Genomic DNA, 16,276 nt, shown 5'->3' with positions numbered 1-16,276 from the left:
GTCTGGGTTCTCTGCGCATGGCTGGCTTCAGTGCCATCCTTCGGGTGACTCGCTTTTCTGTGGTGGACTATGGGCAATGAAGAGAAAGCGCTGGCCCTGGCAAAGCCTGTGGACACAGCCCCGTGCAAAAGCAGATGGGGGCTGTAGGCTCAGGGAAGCTGGGGAGGCTTTTCGAATACCCTCCCTGCTGGTCTTGCAAAAAGGACAAGACCAGTGGAGAAGCTAGGGAACTGACAGAGAGATGGCCGTTTCAGGAGATTCTCTTGGTCATTACCTTTGCAGCATAACTCCACATTTCAATCCGGTCATTGAGGCGTTTTTTGCACTCGGGTTGTAACCTCACCCGCTTGTCCTCCAGGGCCTCCATGAGGCAGGACATTTCTGTGGAAGAAAAGGGATAAGAAGAGTCTGAAACTGTCCAGAACAGAAATTTCTGTAAGGTTGGGAGAAGGGGACCTCACCACCAGAGAATTCAGATTTACAGGCTACACAAAGTTAATTCCATTCTAGGAAACTTGAGCCAAGATTTCACATGAAGAAGAATGATATTGAACTTCCAAGGCCACCTGCCCAGAGACTTTTAAAACCACTCTCATGTTTATTGGGCACGTCTGGCTCGGAAACAACTTTCCCAGTGTGGCTACTGGGAAAGCTGATGAAGCTGCTCTAGTTTGGACAAGGGGGAAGAGGGCCATGATGATGATGAAGTTTTACTTCCCTGATAAGTACTCAACCTTCCCTTTTCATCAGATCTGTACATCTGGCCATGCCTAGGTCAGTTCAAACCCAAAGGATTATTCTTAAATTCATTCTGCCACAAAAGCCTAGTTCCAGCATCAACCAGGCCCCCATAGGATGCTGTCTGTATCTGAGCTGCAGCTACAGAAGAGTGGCTTCAAGTGCTCTCAGGAGTCTGAGAGATAGTTCAGAGACTGTCAGAGTCAACAGTGACTTACGACGCCCTCGGCCAGGGGTAATGGCTGCACAGTGGTGTTTAATGTCCAGGGCACACGCTGTATGAAGGACTGGGTCCACAAAGATGTCTGCTTTGCTTTCCTTCAGCATGTTTAACACTTCCTAGGAAAGGAAAATCATCGCAGAGAGAACTTTTATAGAGGAAATGCATCAGATCTGTTATCTGCAAATACTTTATACACAAACAAAAAAGTCAAGGAGGGAAGGCTGAGGGTAAGCAACAGAACTTGTCGAGACAGGTGGCAATGTGGTGATGATGAAAAGAATGTAGATTTTTAGCAACTGATTTAATTCCATAAATACACTTGGAGACCTAGTGTAAGCAAAGCTGTATGCTAAGTGTGGGGTTATAAAATCCGATTTGGGTTTTGGCAGTCTGGCATGCCATATTATTAAATACTAAGTGTTAGTATTTATACTGGTATAATATAGCTATTTCCTTACTTTAAGAAGACTGAAAAATGTGAAATCTGAAAATCAGAGTAATATGCTATCTTAAAATTCCCAAACGGTCAACGTTTGCAAATGTTTCACTTTACCTCCATTATCTTCAAAAGAAAAAAAAAAGACTGAGAGAGCATAAATTTTACTGCAAGAACAATTCTTACTGAGTTTAAAGACGTTCCGAACAAGAGGAATATAAAAATGATGGAACTGAAATCAGCTGTGTCTCTCCATTTATACACAATGAAAGAAAAGGAGGTAAAGACAGGCCAGAAATGCTTTTTTTTCTTTTAATTAAATTTATTTATTTACTTTAGAGAGAGAAAGAGAATCCATGCTGAGCCTCACGCTGGGCTCAATCCCACCATCCCGAGATCATGACCTGAGCTGAAACCAGAGTCAGACGCTAAACCGTGCAACCTAGGAGCCCCTAGAAATGCTTTCTTAAATAAAAAGTTTGCTTTCAATGGAAAGACTATAGTCCCAATAAAACAACAATAACAAAAACAAGAAAACAAAACCCAAAACTCAAATATTGTTCAAAAAGTCCTCTTCAAAGTTAAATGGGATCATTTGATGACAAAGCAGTCCAAGGAAAATATCTGGATTTAGCTTTCCGCCAACTCCCTCCATTCCTCAGACCGTGTGCAATCGGAAGCATTTCAGCAGATGAAAAGATCTGTGTACAGTAGTCACAGTGACTCAACAATGACATTACTGAAACACTTTTCAAAAGAAAGTTTTTTTTAAAAAAGATCAGATAGATCATCTCAGTTGCAATTTTGCAAGATAATGTATGCTTAGCAGTCACATTTTGTTAACTTTGTTTTTATGTGCTATTTCTGAAATGATTTTTATGGATGCAGTGTATGTACTGATAATGTTGGACTTGACATTTTGCTCTCGGCAGTGTACTCACAGTGCCCCTCAACAACGGCCTGGTTGTGGGGATGAGATATATTCACAAATAATTAGTACATGTGAAAGAATACTTAAGGTATAGGTGATTAATTGGTAAGAACCCAATTAAGGTTTTCTAAGGGGGAACAGCGTAGAATTCTGAGGAGGAAGGTTTAGATGTTTTATCACTGAGACGTCAGAGGACAGCATTGGAAGGAAAAAGAAAAAGGAGTGAAAGCAGGCAGGAGAAAGGGCCATTGATGGTGGTGGTTACCTTCTTACAAGTGTCCGTCTTGATTTTGAGCAGGTTAACTTTGAGGCACTCCTCCACTTGACCCGTCTGCTCTTGGGCTGCTGCTTCTTCAGCACACAGGTTGGAGATCTGTTCAGGAGACACATGAAACACAAGGCCATCTCTACTCTCACCAGAAACCTCGTCTCTGCAGCCTGTAGATCTGGTGGTCCTCCCACACAGAGCCACGGGTCCTCTCAAACAGTTTCCCGATGGACTTCACTCCCCTCCCTCCTGTACGAGCAGCGAGGCCCCATTCTCCTTCACAAGGACTGGCACACAGAGTGGAAAACCAATCAGTGTACCCATGTTTATGCTGTCAACCCTGAGATTTGAGTCAGACTGTCCCAGGACTGGTCACAAAGAAGGCTATCCTTGATGACACAGGAGGAAGGTGATATAACCAAGTGAAACACTAAAAGCAAATGCTTTATAAGGTTCAGGGTCAACTCAGACTCACAACTTGGCAGCATGTGTGCAAATGCGGTGCGCGCGCAGACACACACACACACACACACACACAAAGGGGTTCTAAAACACAGTTCACATCAAAGATTAAAAACTTAGCCTTCTCTGGACAGCTGTATGAGTAAGCTTCTTTTAAAAATCTTTAGCTATGATCCCCTAAAATTGACATATGTTGAAAAAACTTCTCCACGTGGCCTTTTCTAGCTAGGAAGTCAAATAATTTCCAAGGACAGGCATTTCTTTAGTGCTGTTATAGGAGCACTTTATCTTTCTGGCAAGTCTTAGGGTATTCTAGGTTGACCATCAGAATAAGGAGAAGGGAAGAACAAACTATATGGAGACATATATAATAAAAGAATACCCTAGTACACGCAAACAATGAATCATGGAACACTACATCAAAAACTAATGATGTAACGCATGGTGATTAACATAATAAAAAAATACAAAAAAAAATAAAATAAAAAGAATAGTCTAGTACAACAGAGAAACACGGAACCAACACTGTATAGTGACAGGACCAGTGCCAAGTCTAATTCAGTGTCACAGGGAACCAGAAATTCAAACTATGGAGAATCCAGAAGATGGGCCTTCAACTATCCTGGATTCAAGGCTGAAGGGCAAGAGAAAACAGGACTCTTCTCCAATAACATTTCTCTGACCAGCTCTGTTCATAACCAGTTTCGTACCCAAATCCTACCTCATCTGAGCAGTGTAGCTGGAGCTGAGGATCTAGTCGGTAATCCAGAGCAGACTCCTGGATAATAATCCGGATCTGGTCTTCACAGTCTGAAGAAAGCCGCTACATGTGACAAAGGGAGACTTCATCAGCCTATCAGATAATTTCAGCTTCATTTATTTAAAGATTTTATATTTATTTGACAGAAAGAGACAGAGCGAGAGAGGGAACACAAGCAGGGAGAGTGGGAGAGGGAGAACCAGGCTTCCTGTGGAGCAGGGAGCCTGACGCGGGGCTTGATCCCAGTGCCCTGGGATCAGGACCTGAGCCAAAGACAAGACGCTTAAAGACTGAGCCACCCAGGTGCCCCACCTGGGTGGGGCATTCCCATTTCAGCTTTTTATTTGGCCCCTGATTTGGGAAGGTATGAAAAAGGTCTTGGGAAAGTAGGAGCAAGCTAGGGACTTTCCAAGAAAAAACGACCAGGAGTCGAGGGGCCTCTATAAGCACACCTCTGTGAAGAGTCCAAGCCAGTTTCTACCTGATCAGCATATCTCAGCTTGAGGCAAGAGATGACTTGACCTTCTAGCTCTGAATCATCCTTGGCCTTAGTCAGGATACCATGGCAGAATTTAGGAATGTCAGCTTTACAGGCTTTCCTTAACACAGGGTTTAGGCGGTAATCTAGAGTGGAAAGTACATGATAAAATATTCCACCTGATTCACAAACATTAGAGATCTACCTTTCAAAAGGGGGCATATTATGCCACTGACCACAAACAAACCACTGATTTGTTTATTCGCTCAATGTTTACTGAGCTCTCACTATGCTGTGAGAATTTAATGAAACAGAATTTAATGAAAGAGTAGAGGTGGAGATGGAGCCCCAGGAATTCTACTTTGCAGCAGTTCCATGGGCTCTGCTAGTACCAGTATTCCTAATAGTTGTCATGAAGACCAAGCAGCCATCACCAATGTTCCCCGTAACAGAGGTTTTGGAAAACACTGAGATTACCTGACTCATCTTATCCACTATGTTACAAGGTCTTGCAACTCAGAGCCGAAATTTCTCTGTTCTAAAAGACATTACCCATACATTCTCCTACCACATGCAGGAAGTTTTGTTAAATCTCTAGAGTCTTCAAAGAACTCCAGCCCTGACTCCTGTCTCCTCTTTCCTACGACTTCCATTCTGTTCTCCCAGATACTCTTTGAAGAAAGAATAAGTCGTTTTGCTTATTGCATCCAGACTGTTTCCTTAAAACCCACGGACAACAAAACACCTGTAGTTTAATAAGGCAGATATATGCCAACTCAGTTCCAATGAAGCCACACTCAAAGGGACTGGGAAAGCCAGGCCATGATGTTACCTGTGTTCTGGGTGATCTGGCGCTTGGTTATCATCTGTTTGCATTTGGGATCCATCAATTCACTGTTTTTATTTTGTTTCAAGCACTGCAACATCGTTTTGGAATCTGCTTCTGGACAGAACCTCTGCAAGAAATAAAGTTTTACAAAAGTAGTTATCCAAATACGGCAATTAACACCATCCATATCATTCTTTCATCTACTGCAATGCTAACGACAGAATCGGCTTGAAGATATCACTTGGTGTAAGAGAAACAGCTAAGTCTGAATACACACCCAGCCTCAACTTCCCTTTCTTCACCTATTCTCTACTGTATCGCTCATAGTTCTACTACCCTCACTGTTCCCTATTTTGCATAGGACTGACTCTGTACCTACATGGCTATATTACATTATATGACATCTCCTGAGCTTAAATATTGTTTAAGTATGACTGTAATGCCATACCAGGTGGCCAGGTAGCCCTCAAGCCGTATCTACCCAATCCAAACAGGGAACTTAAAAATTATCCACCAATCAATGTGAACAGGAATGTGGGGAAAGGACCAGTCTAGTTCATCTTTTAACTACGGGGGCTATAATCCTACCAAAGTCTGTGCAGCTAGCCCCTGTACACTTGTTAAGTGTCCTTGAAGTAAGAGAGATCCATTTTGGACTAATAATAAATTCCATCTCTATGTGCTAATCAACAGTCTATCTGCTAATCACAGTCTACTGATATCTTAATATAGGTTGGTGACATGGGTTGCTGACTGGCTTTTATAAGTTATCAGAATCTTACAAAACTCCCTCAAATCAGAGTCTGACATTTCCACTTTTACACAGGACTCAAATCTACCAGGCCCAGCTAAAGACACTTCTAACTTTCACAACTCTCTTTGGTATCTGATAGAGTGAAAAATACCACTTTATTTTAAAGTAGTATTTTATTTTTTAAGTAAATTATAATAAAGCATTTTGTTTTATTTTATTTTAAATAAGGCATTAGAACTTTAAGTTTAATCTCTTCACATATGTGGAAAGGTTCAGGAACTGGCATCTAGGTTCTCAAGTCAGCCCTGCTGTAGAGAACACTCACTGGAAAAGTGTATGAAACAAAAGAACTTGTAGAACAGAAAAGTCTTTCGACTGAGGAAGGACGATGATCAGGACACTTGGTGATGGCTTTTTCAGTTTACCTACCACTACCTGCTCTCAAAGACTAATCATGTATTTGCTGGGTATCTATTCACTTGTGCCTTAGGTCAAGGTGAGCTCAGTTAGCTTAGCTCAGTGGTTCTCAAACTTGAGCCTGCATCAGAATCACCTGGAAGCCTTGTTAAAACGGAGAGCTCTGCTCCCAGAGTTTCTGATTCAGTAGATACGGGGTGGGCCCAAGCACTGATCAGTTCCCAGGTGATGCTGAGGGACCACACTATGAGAACCACTGTCTCATCTGTATAAAACAGGCTGAATGAAAAGATTATACAAATTTACTCCAACATTTAAAGAAGTTTATGGTTGTTATTTTTACTTACCCTGTGCTTACCCCCTGGTTTTGGATCCCTTACCTTTATCATCTGCTTGCAGACTCTCATGAGTGTATAGTCTAGTTCTGGGTCCATCATCTCTGTCTCCTGTAGCTTAAAAACTTTCTGGTGGCAACGGGTACTTAGCTGCTTCTTGTTTTCTTTCAGACATTCGATAATCTAGGGCATAAGAATTATGGTCGTGTTAAGGGGTGTATCCAGGCTTGATAATCCAAGAGTTCTGACTACAGCCTCAGTTCTTAGTGCATCCCCCATCTTTTGTTCTATTCCGAATTCCTAGGCAAAAGGAATTAGAATTTGCTCACCAAGGAGAATTACATTTATAAATTTACAGCTTCAGGGCTAAGAGTGAACCAGACTGTATAAAAATAATGGATGAGTTGAGCAGGCGGCACTGGAGTCTAAAAGGAAACCCACTCAGGATTCCTGGTTTCTTCTGCCTTCCAGCTCTTCCTTGTCCAGATTCCTTCTGGAGCCCACATTAGGCTCTCTGCCTTTCTCTGGAGCAAAAGCCCTGACTAGACAGTAGGCACGAGCTAGGAGGGTCAGTTTAACTCACCATTTACCACATGAGAATAGAGCATTAGATGCCAGACATGAAAGAGACCCAGTCCTTACCCCTGATAAATACAGTCTCACAGGGCAAACTTTTATAAACAAAAAACTACCAAAAAAAAAAAAAAAAAGAGGAGTGGGTTAACATAAAAGCATAAAGTGCCACATGATGGATTTTAAGATAGTGAATTAAGTGTATCCTGAAATCTGCTGTTCCCTACACCAACCTTTTAGATATCATAAACAAATGATAAAGAAGGGAAGCAAACGGGAAGCTGCAGTAACTAAGGCTGTACATAAGGTCAGGAGACTTCTAGGAAATCCTTAAGGCACAACCAAAAATCGCCAAATAACTGAGAGGAAAAAGTAATAGATCAATTTAAAAAATGCATTTAATATCCTTAGAATAATACAGAAAGAAATGGTAAACCAGACTCAAGAACAGATGGTTGTGAAAAGAACCAATTATGGATCTTGGAAACAAAAAATAAAACCCAACTGGTGGCCTCTCTAAAGAGCAGAACGGACAGAGCTGAAGAATACATGTTTTCTCTAAGTGGAAATGAGGAATTACCTCAATGCAGTACAAACAGCAAAGAAATGGAAAGTATGAAAGAAAAAGAGACATGGAGGACAGATTCAGATGTTCCAGAAGGAAGGAAAGGGCAGTGTTTGAAAAAACAATAACTGAGACTACTAAAGCACTATGGCAATGCCCTGAACTAGAGAGAAAAGATAGCTGAATCACTGGAAGAACACTGAAAGAAAAAAATCACTCGTTTGCACTTCATTCCTGACAATTCTGGGTAGGGCCCTGTTCTGTGCATTAAGGAAACAAAGTTTCCCAGGTGACTCTTATGTTAACAGAATAAGAACTAGTTAAGAACTTCTGTGTAATGGGCACGGAATAAGGGACTAATCAATTTTGGAGGTGCACGGTGTTAGGAAAACTATGGAGAGGAGGAAGCATCTGAAGGATCAGGAAGAGCTTCTCAGGAAGACATGGTACGGAAGGACAAGGTAACCTGAAAGAGGGAGACAATGAACAGTACATCAAGACAAATGCAGGTAAGGAACTTCCTTTGGGAGAAGGCTGATATAGCTTAGGAGCGGGTGATTAGGCTGGAGAGAATGTGAGGAGGCTCATCCCACCAGCAAAGAATTAATTATTAAAATGTTACCTTCCCATTTTCACAATCAAAAAATAAAAACAGTCACCTGAGCATTGCCATACTGCACAGTGGAACAGTAGTTCTTGATGTCAGTCTTGCAAGCTTCATACAGATCTGGTTCCAGACGGATGTCCTCTGTCTGCATGGGAGGGAGCCAGCATGGAAAAAGGAGCTTATTCTATTTTTTTTTTAAGATTTTATTTATTTATTTGAGAGAGAGAGAGAATGAGAGATAGAGAGCATGAGAGGGAAGAGGGTCAGAGGGAGAAGCAGACTCCCTGCTGAGCAGGGAGCCCGATGTGGGACTCGATCCCGAGACTCCAGGATCATGACCTGAGCCAAAGGCAGTCGCTTAACCAACTGAGCCACCCAGGCACCCCAAAAGGAGCTTATTCTAAACTGGGATGTCAAATGTTGTACATACTCACATGTTGACCGGATCTTGTCTAGTGACCACAACTCCTACCCAGCAAAGCAGCAGCAGTGTGGCCACCACAGCACAAAGAAAGCCTAGATTTAGTTTCAATCCTGCCACTGACTAACTAGATGGCCTTGGACTTTCTTTGCAAAACAAAATGCTGTCACCTGCCCGGCCCCTTCATAGGACTGCTGTGGAATGAAATTAGATCATATGATGTGGAAAACACTTCAGAAAGTCAAAACCATCATATAAATGTAGGGTTCTACTTTTATTATTATTTTATTGAAAGAGCAAGGTTCAAAGCTAGGGACCCAAAGTCTCAATTACAACTGGACATCAAGGCTAGCTCCACTTAAACGTAATTAGCATTGAATCACTCCTGCCCTTTGGGAAAATCTGGTAATGCACCTTTTGCGATATTATTGGTGGTCGGTATTCATTACTAGATTTTGCTTAGACTGAAGTGAAGTAAGTATGATTCACAATACAGAACATATTAAACATACTTTTAGCTGTTTTCTTAACATGGTTTAACCTCAAAAGTAAAGTAAGAAGTTTCCTTTTACAGTGCACACTGCAGCTGACTTGCCAACAGCTGTCTCACCTCAGGATCTATAAGCTCGTCAGTGCAAGGCACTCCCCTGGAGACTGCTGTTAGTCAGGGAGTGGGCACAGATCTCAAACTGAAAGATGAAAATTGAGGGAGGGGTGCTTGGGTGGCTCAGTCAGTTAAGTGTCTGACTTGGGATTAAGCCCCGCGTCAGGCTCCCTGCTCAGCAGGGAGCCTGCTTCTTCCTCTCTCTATGTACCCCGTATCGCCTCAGCCCGGCTCATGCTCTCACTCTCGAAAAACAAAAACAAAGAAACCACACACACACACACACACACACACACACACACACACACACCACACACACACACACACCACACACACACACCACACACACACTGAGGGAAGGATCTTGCTACAGGCTGTCAGGAAGGGAGGAGGTTTTTCCTGCTCTACTTTGCTGCTGGAGATGGAATGTTGGAGCAGGTGGCTCACCTACTGCAGGCAGCCACCGTGAGGGAACCCAGCCTTGCAATGAAGCTGGTGCCACAAACAGCAGAGACAATAGGGAGAGACCCTCGATCCCTGAGGGCATTACTGATGCAAAGACTGTAACACATTCTTACAGCTGAACTTCCAGGGACACGTGGTCAAAATATTTTATCGGTTAGGAAAAGTGAAGCAAGAAGCTGTCACATGGCAAATTTTAGCACAAGGCTCCAAGTCTTAACAATCATAGTAGTGGTTAAAATCTTCCAATTTGCCCCCACCCTTCACCCAACTTTCTAGAGCCTGCCCCTGTGTTTCTGGGCCCCAGAGGCCATGCTACGAGGTGTTACCATCTCTAGCTCCTCCACCCGCAGCTGCTTGCGGCACTTCAGGGACACCCTGTGCTCCTTGGCCTCCTGAAGAGTATCATTGCGCACGGTGGTGCTCAGGCAGATCACCACATCCACCCTGCCAAGGAAAGGAGAAGGCTGAGACTGGCTGGAGCCACACGAGGGCAGAGAGCCCAGAGCAAGGCTGGGGCAGGGGCTGGATCACCACCCCAGAGTGCATGACCCCCTTTACCATGCTTCTGAATGCCCTTTCTAGAAGTCCCACTGTGTTTACAGAGCACTAAAAGCAGTAATCTGACTATGTATGTTACAAACGTCTGAAGGCAGATACATTACTGACTGGCAGGGAGGACAGAGAGGCGACATATATGCAAGGACAGTTCAATGCTTGTTTTGTTACAAACATGTGACCAGGGGGGAATGCTGCTCTTAACGTGTTTTTGATGAAAGGTGAAATTCATTTCTGAAGGGTACAGAAACCTAAGCAAAATGGGAACTTGGTTTATACGAGTGAAATGTGTTCTAGAAATGTGCCTTTGCAGGGGTGCCTTGGTGGCTCAGTAGTTAAGAGTCTGCCTTCGGCTCAGGTCATGATCCCAGGGTCCTGAGATCGAGTCTTGCCATCAGGCCCCCTGCTTAGCAGGGAGCCTGCTTCTTCCTCTCCTACTCCCTCTGCTTGGTTCCCTCTCTCGCTGTGTCTCTCTCTGTCAAATAAATAAATAAAATCTTCATAAAATCTTCAGATTTTATTTATTTATTTGACAGAGAGAAGGAGAGCACAAGTAGGGGGAGCGGCAGGCAGAGAGAGAGGGAGAAGCAGGGAGCCCAATGCAGGTCACAGCCTGAGTCGAAGGCAGATGCTTAACCAACTGAGCCACCCAGGTGCCCCTAAATAAATAAAACCTTAAAAAAAAAAAAAAAAGAAATGTGCCTTTGCAAAAGAGATGGAAGAATTGGGGCAGCCATGCTGTGAAAGCTCATCACTTTCCTCATTGAGACCTAATTCTTAAATGAATCAAGTTTTTGTTCCTTCACTAGACCTCTTAACTCAGTACAAGCCCCTGCTGCTCTCTGAAAGAGCTGACATCATGGAATGATGTCGGGAGGCAGTGAGTTAACCTCTCATTCACACTGCAACTTGCTCCTCTAAGTGTGCAATCTGAATCTGCTTCCTCAGTCAGACAGCCTGAACCTGGGAACATTAAAATTGGCCCTTTAGCCTCCAAACCTCTCCACGTCAGAACCACCTGTGCCCCGTGGCTCCAGGCAGCTATAAAGATGATCTGGCCACACAATCCAAGTGCTTGGCCACACCACCACGAGAGTGTGCCGGCCTCCAAGGCTAATCCTACCAGAACACAGGATATTTGTCCAGACTTTAGGGAAGCAGAAAGAATCAAGTAAAAGCTACATACTTCTTTTTTATGTTGGGGCAAAGTTTCAACACATCCTCCTTGCAGGCCATTTTAAACTTGTAAGAGAAACGAAAATCCTTCATCTGCACCTGAGAAAGATGATGAGAAAGAAAATCAGCAGCTCTCCAGCAAATTCCAATCAGCAGTGCGCAGAGACTGCAAAAGCCTGCCTTCTAGGCCCTGTGCAACTCACCTTCCGTCTCAGGCTTCAGGACATGCCCACCTCCCCAATCCTCCCTCTGCTATGGCCCCTCTGGCTTCCCTACCATTCCAATCACGCTGCTCCCTCTGCCAAAAGGGCTCTTCTCCCAGATCTCCCACGGTCTGCTCTGTCACCTCCTTGGCCCTTCTAATCAAACACCTCCTTCTGAAGCCCCCTTTCTCCTTCACCCTCCAGCCCGTAGGTGGCTTTACTTTTCTTCATAGGCCCACCTGAGACTGTATTTATGTGTAAACGTGTTTTTGTGTCTTTCTCTTACTAGAACATAGAATTGACAAGGGCAGGGCTTGTCTGCCCAAGGAGCCCACTGTCTCCAGTGTCCTCAGAGGCCCTCATTATCATTTGGTAAAGGTAAATAAACGATAGGCCAAAGGCCCCAAGAAGAGGTCAATTTTACACAGATGACAGATTTCATCCTCCTAGGAAGGAAGTGCTTGCTTTACCACAAATCACTTCCTTTAGATCTGTGCCAACTTTGAAGAGTACAGTTTAACCTTCTTTGGATGTCACACCTGGTATGGTAGTATGATTTAAAAAAGAATAAGGCTTAGGGTCTAGTGTACTGATAGACATTTGGACTGCTGCACTGAACAGAGACACAAAAGAGCAGATCCCACTGACACTAGCTGTGTAAGCAAAGGCTAACATACCTTACAAAAGCAAGCAATGTGACTCATCTCTATTCCCACTGAGCTGCGCATTCCCTAAGGGTATAGACTCCATTTTATTTAGCACTGCAATCCCAGAGCCTACCATTGTTCCTGGCCATCGTGGATAAAGACCACATTTTTTGGGAACTGGAAAAGAGAAAGGAATTCAGAACCACCCAAGCAGCCAAGACAGGGTTTGCCTGGCATTACTGACCAGCTGGAAGTGGGTGACTCCAATGGCACACTTCTCATTCATATCCTTCTGGTGTTTGTTCTGAATAAGACACTCCATCAGGTCCCCAGAGTCGATCTGGTTATCTGCGACATCCTGGGGAAGGCAATGCACACTTATACTTCATTTCTAATAATTAATGAACAAATCTTACACCCCAGTTCATAAAAAATGAAAACTAGACTGATTCTAGAGCCTTCCCCAACATGATACATCATAAATTATATCAAAATCAGCCTGAGAAATTACAAGGGATAAACATTCTGTGGACTAAAAGTTGCAGAGCAAGTTGCCCCACACAAAGCTCCAACAAAAACATATACTGTGCAGGGCTTTCGCTCCTTTCCCCCCATAACGCCAGCAGCTGGCTTTCAGGATCACACCCAACATTGCCTCCTGATGGTCAGACCCTTATGGTTCCTCCATGGTTTCACCCCCACAATTTAGCTAGTTCAATAAGTGAATCAAGTAATAGAGTAACAGAATTCATCCAACTGACAAGGAGAAGCTATTATCACTGCTAACAAACCCTGAGCTGATTACTGGAAGCAGCTCAGCAGTGCTCAGGAGGGCCTGCCCCACCCCTATGAAGGGCATCTCTACAACTGCCGCTAAGTACATACTAGGGCATCCACCAAGCATAATCAGGTAAGGTTTCCCAGGATGGTGGCACCCCCTCTTAATTTGTTTACATTTTCAACTTTAACTTGTCAATCTATCACTTAGGAGTCATGTATGCTGCAGAGGTTAAGTGCAATATACTTGAGGGTCAAAGTCCTAGTGAATTTGGTTCTGTTCCTCATCTGTTTCTCCACACATTACTTACATGGCAAAAGTTCTGAATTATGGGCTCACAGGCTCTCATCAGCAAAGCTTCTATTTGAATGTCCTGTAGAAGATTAAACATAGTAATAATTCTGCTTTAGAAAGAGCTAGTTGTGGCAAGAGTGGCAGTTTGTGTTTCTGAATCAATAGCAACTGATGGGCAAATAATTCTAGATGTAGTCTTTAGGTTAGATAGCCCCGGCACAGACAGAATTGTTCCTCCATTACATTCTGAAAGGCAAGTTTATCTAGAGGCAGATACCCCTCGAGCCTGAGCAAAAAAGAGAAGGCAGAATTAAGAACAGTGCAGAGAAAAAACATTTAACAGTAATACCAGAGTTCAGCCTTTGGAGTTTTTCCAAATGGCTAAGCAGTTCAAAATGAAAATACGAGTAAATGACATCTGTCTTTAGTTTATAAGCTCATAAAACAGATGACAAACCACTGCCTCTGGGGAATACACACAAATGTCTTTAAGCAGACAGTAACCTCTGTGCAGCACTAGCTGCTGAAATAACATCTTCCTTAAAAAGTGACACACCCCAGAATGTCCTCATAAGCTCACAAGGACAATGAGAATGGGAGAAGGCAGATGACAGAAGATGAAAGAAAGCAATAAACTTTTGAAAAATAGAAAGAAAAAAAAAGACTAGTTGGGAAATATAATTTTACATATTGCCAATTTTGGCAATTCAAACAGTTCTAAAAGGCTTAAGATAAAAAAAAAAAGAGCAATCCCCCACTTCCCTGATTTCTGCCCCCAAAGGACAATTTTAACATTTTTAGCTGCTCCCTCCCCAGTAATGCTCTCTGTATTTCTAAATAATATGTCTATGCTTATGAGACTTTCTAATTTCTTTTTTAATATTTCTGTGGGTTTCTGGATGAAACAGGGATAAACAAACGTATTCGGTCTTCCACGTTTAAGTCGAAGTCCCAGGCTTTTCTTTTATTATTGATGACACAAACATTACCAGATGACCTAATTGAAAGAGCTAAGATAAGAGAACAGGAACAGGAATGCTTGGACTAGTTTTGCATGTGATTAAGAGATCTGAAGCAAAGCCGCTATCTTTTCTTAAAGGGGAGGAAAAAGATTGGTCTAATCACTGTGATAATTCTAATTTACGAAGAAAACCAAAGGGCTAAGTATATAGAATAGTTCTCTGGAGAGATGAGGAAAGGGGTTCAGGAAGCAACACAATATACAATATACTTCTTTGTAAAGTCAACGGAGGCTGTGGGCACTTTCGGGGGCCGAGAAAGGGCAGGACTGAGAAAAGAGGATGGGCCGCTGATAGGATGCCCGCGGTCTATGAACTGCAAGCTGCTTACCTCGGATTCTAACTCGGTGAGGTTGCCGACTATATCTCTGCACTCTACAGCCAGGTCGTCAAGGTGGTCCTGGAGGCACTCAAGCTCCTGCAAATAAGAAAGCAATCCCTTGGCATTTTTCAATTATATAAATGATCAAGGGAAGCCAAGAGAACAGTGTCTACCTCCTTTTCAGTGGTCCTCCTTATCTTTTCTTTTTAAAACTATTTCACTGAACAGAACACTAAAGCTTTATTTGAGTCCCCAGACCGGGACTGTTGAGAAGATAAGTACTTGATGTAAAAGGGTGGTTAAGAGGGTCAAGGGGGGTACAATAGCCATACAAATCCTCCAGAAGGCCAAATCGGTAAGTCCACCAAGAATCCATGTTCAGATGTCCTCAGCGTCCAAAAATTTTATCAGGCCTTTATTCTATTCCATCAACAACCTGTCATACCATTTTTTTTAAATCTGTGTTTTGATATATTTGCTCCCATTTTAAATCTGCATGTCGATAATAATCAGTGAACAACAGATTCACAGTAGAAAGACATGGAATATTTTAAGACTCTTCATGAGCAAAGTAGGTCGGGACCCAAGGTCCAAAACCCAGCATAGAGCTGAGAGCTCCTGCAAGTCAAACCTGGGATTCTAGCCTTGGCCCACACAGAAGGATTCTGAGGGAAACTGCAAAGCAAGCGAGCACACTAGGGTTTGGGCATCTAAAAGCTATCTTGTCTGGGCTTTGGAACCTGACCTGGAGTGACCCTGTAGCAGCAATCCATTACTATTCCTTTTAGAAACTTAGAGGCTTTAAGTAGAACAGAAGCTCACTTTCCCAAAGCATATCAGTAGCTATTTCTCGGCAAAGGGCTCTATTAAAGGATCAAGTTTAACTTAGTATTCTGCAAGAATCTCTGTTTTAGAATTAGAATAGGAACGGACAAGCAGGGTTGTAGGAGTTATAAAATGGCCAGAAAGGGTGGGGGAACCCCTGAAGGAAAATGCATTAAACCTTTGGAGTAAGAGAAGTGGCTAAGGGAAAAATCCATTCACAGAATCCTTTCCTAAGTGGAGCTTCACAGTGATGGGCTGCAATACAGTGCAGCCTTCTCAATGTTACTCTGAAGGGGTGTGAAAGGAAACCGTTTTCTGGGATTCCATATGACCATATCCTCTGTTTCGTTAGACAAAGGCAGCAGAAAGCTCAACTGCAGGCACTTTCTCACAATAAACCTGACAGAACTGCAGCAGGCCCCGGAAGCAGACTGCTGAAAACGATACGGCAGGGCTAAGGGATCTGAGTAGTGAGCCATGCCGCTTCTTAAAAATGCCCAAATCCTGCTCGTGAATTGTGGGTAGTTTAGTCCCAGAGGGTGTTTTGGAGTAGTAAGAGTGGAACTTGGAAACACGAGTTCACACCTTGTT

At 43.1% G+C, this 16,276-nt stretch overlaps 1 protein-coding gene across 2 annotated transcripts in view; it reads right to left on the bottom strand.

The window, feature by feature from the left end:
- Positions 1-16,276, bottom strand: part of GLG1 (golgi glycoprotein 1) — a 155,239-nt gene that overhangs the window by 6,915 nt on the left and 132,048 nt on the right. For both annotated transcript variants that reach the window (XM_025888890.2, XM_025888889.2), the window contains exons 13-25: positions 14,870-14,956; positions 13,536-13,598; positions 12,692-12,805; positions 11,608-11,696; positions 10,193-10,310; positions 8,429-8,521; positions 6,677-6,814; positions 5,129-5,252; positions 4,300-4,442; positions 3,780-3,881; positions 2,594-2,701; positions 957-1,077; positions 275-381 (exon numbers count right to left, since the gene is read on the bottom strand). In XM_025888890.2, the coding sequence (XP_025744675.1) occupies positions 275-381; positions 957-1,077; positions 2,594-2,701; positions 3,780-3,881; positions 4,300-4,442; positions 5,129-5,252; positions 6,677-6,814; positions 8,429-8,521; positions 10,193-10,310; positions 11,608-11,696; positions 12,692-12,805; positions 13,536-13,598; positions 14,870-14,956 (1,407 nt within the window). The remainder of the gene's footprint in view (positions 1-274; positions 382-956; positions 1,078-2,593; positions 2,702-3,779; positions 3,882-4,299; positions 4,443-5,128; positions 5,253-6,676; positions 6,815-8,428; positions 8,522-10,192; positions 10,311-11,607; positions 11,697-12,691; positions 12,806-13,535; positions 13,599-14,869; positions 14,957-16,276) is intronic.

The sequence above is a fragment of the Callorhinus ursinus genome, unplaced genomic scaffold (assembly GCF_003265705.2).
Source record: "Callorhinus ursinus isolate GAN/ISIS: 27379988/994484 unplaced genomic scaffold, GSC_fseal_2.0 scaffold37, whole genome shotgun sequence".
In the NCBI taxonomy this organism is placed as follows: Eukaryota; Metazoa; Chordata; class Mammalia; order Carnivora; family Otariidae; genus Callorhinus; species Callorhinus ursinus.
Note: the sequence above shows the minus strand (reverse complement) of the source record. Positions and strands in the feature narration are given on the sequence as shown.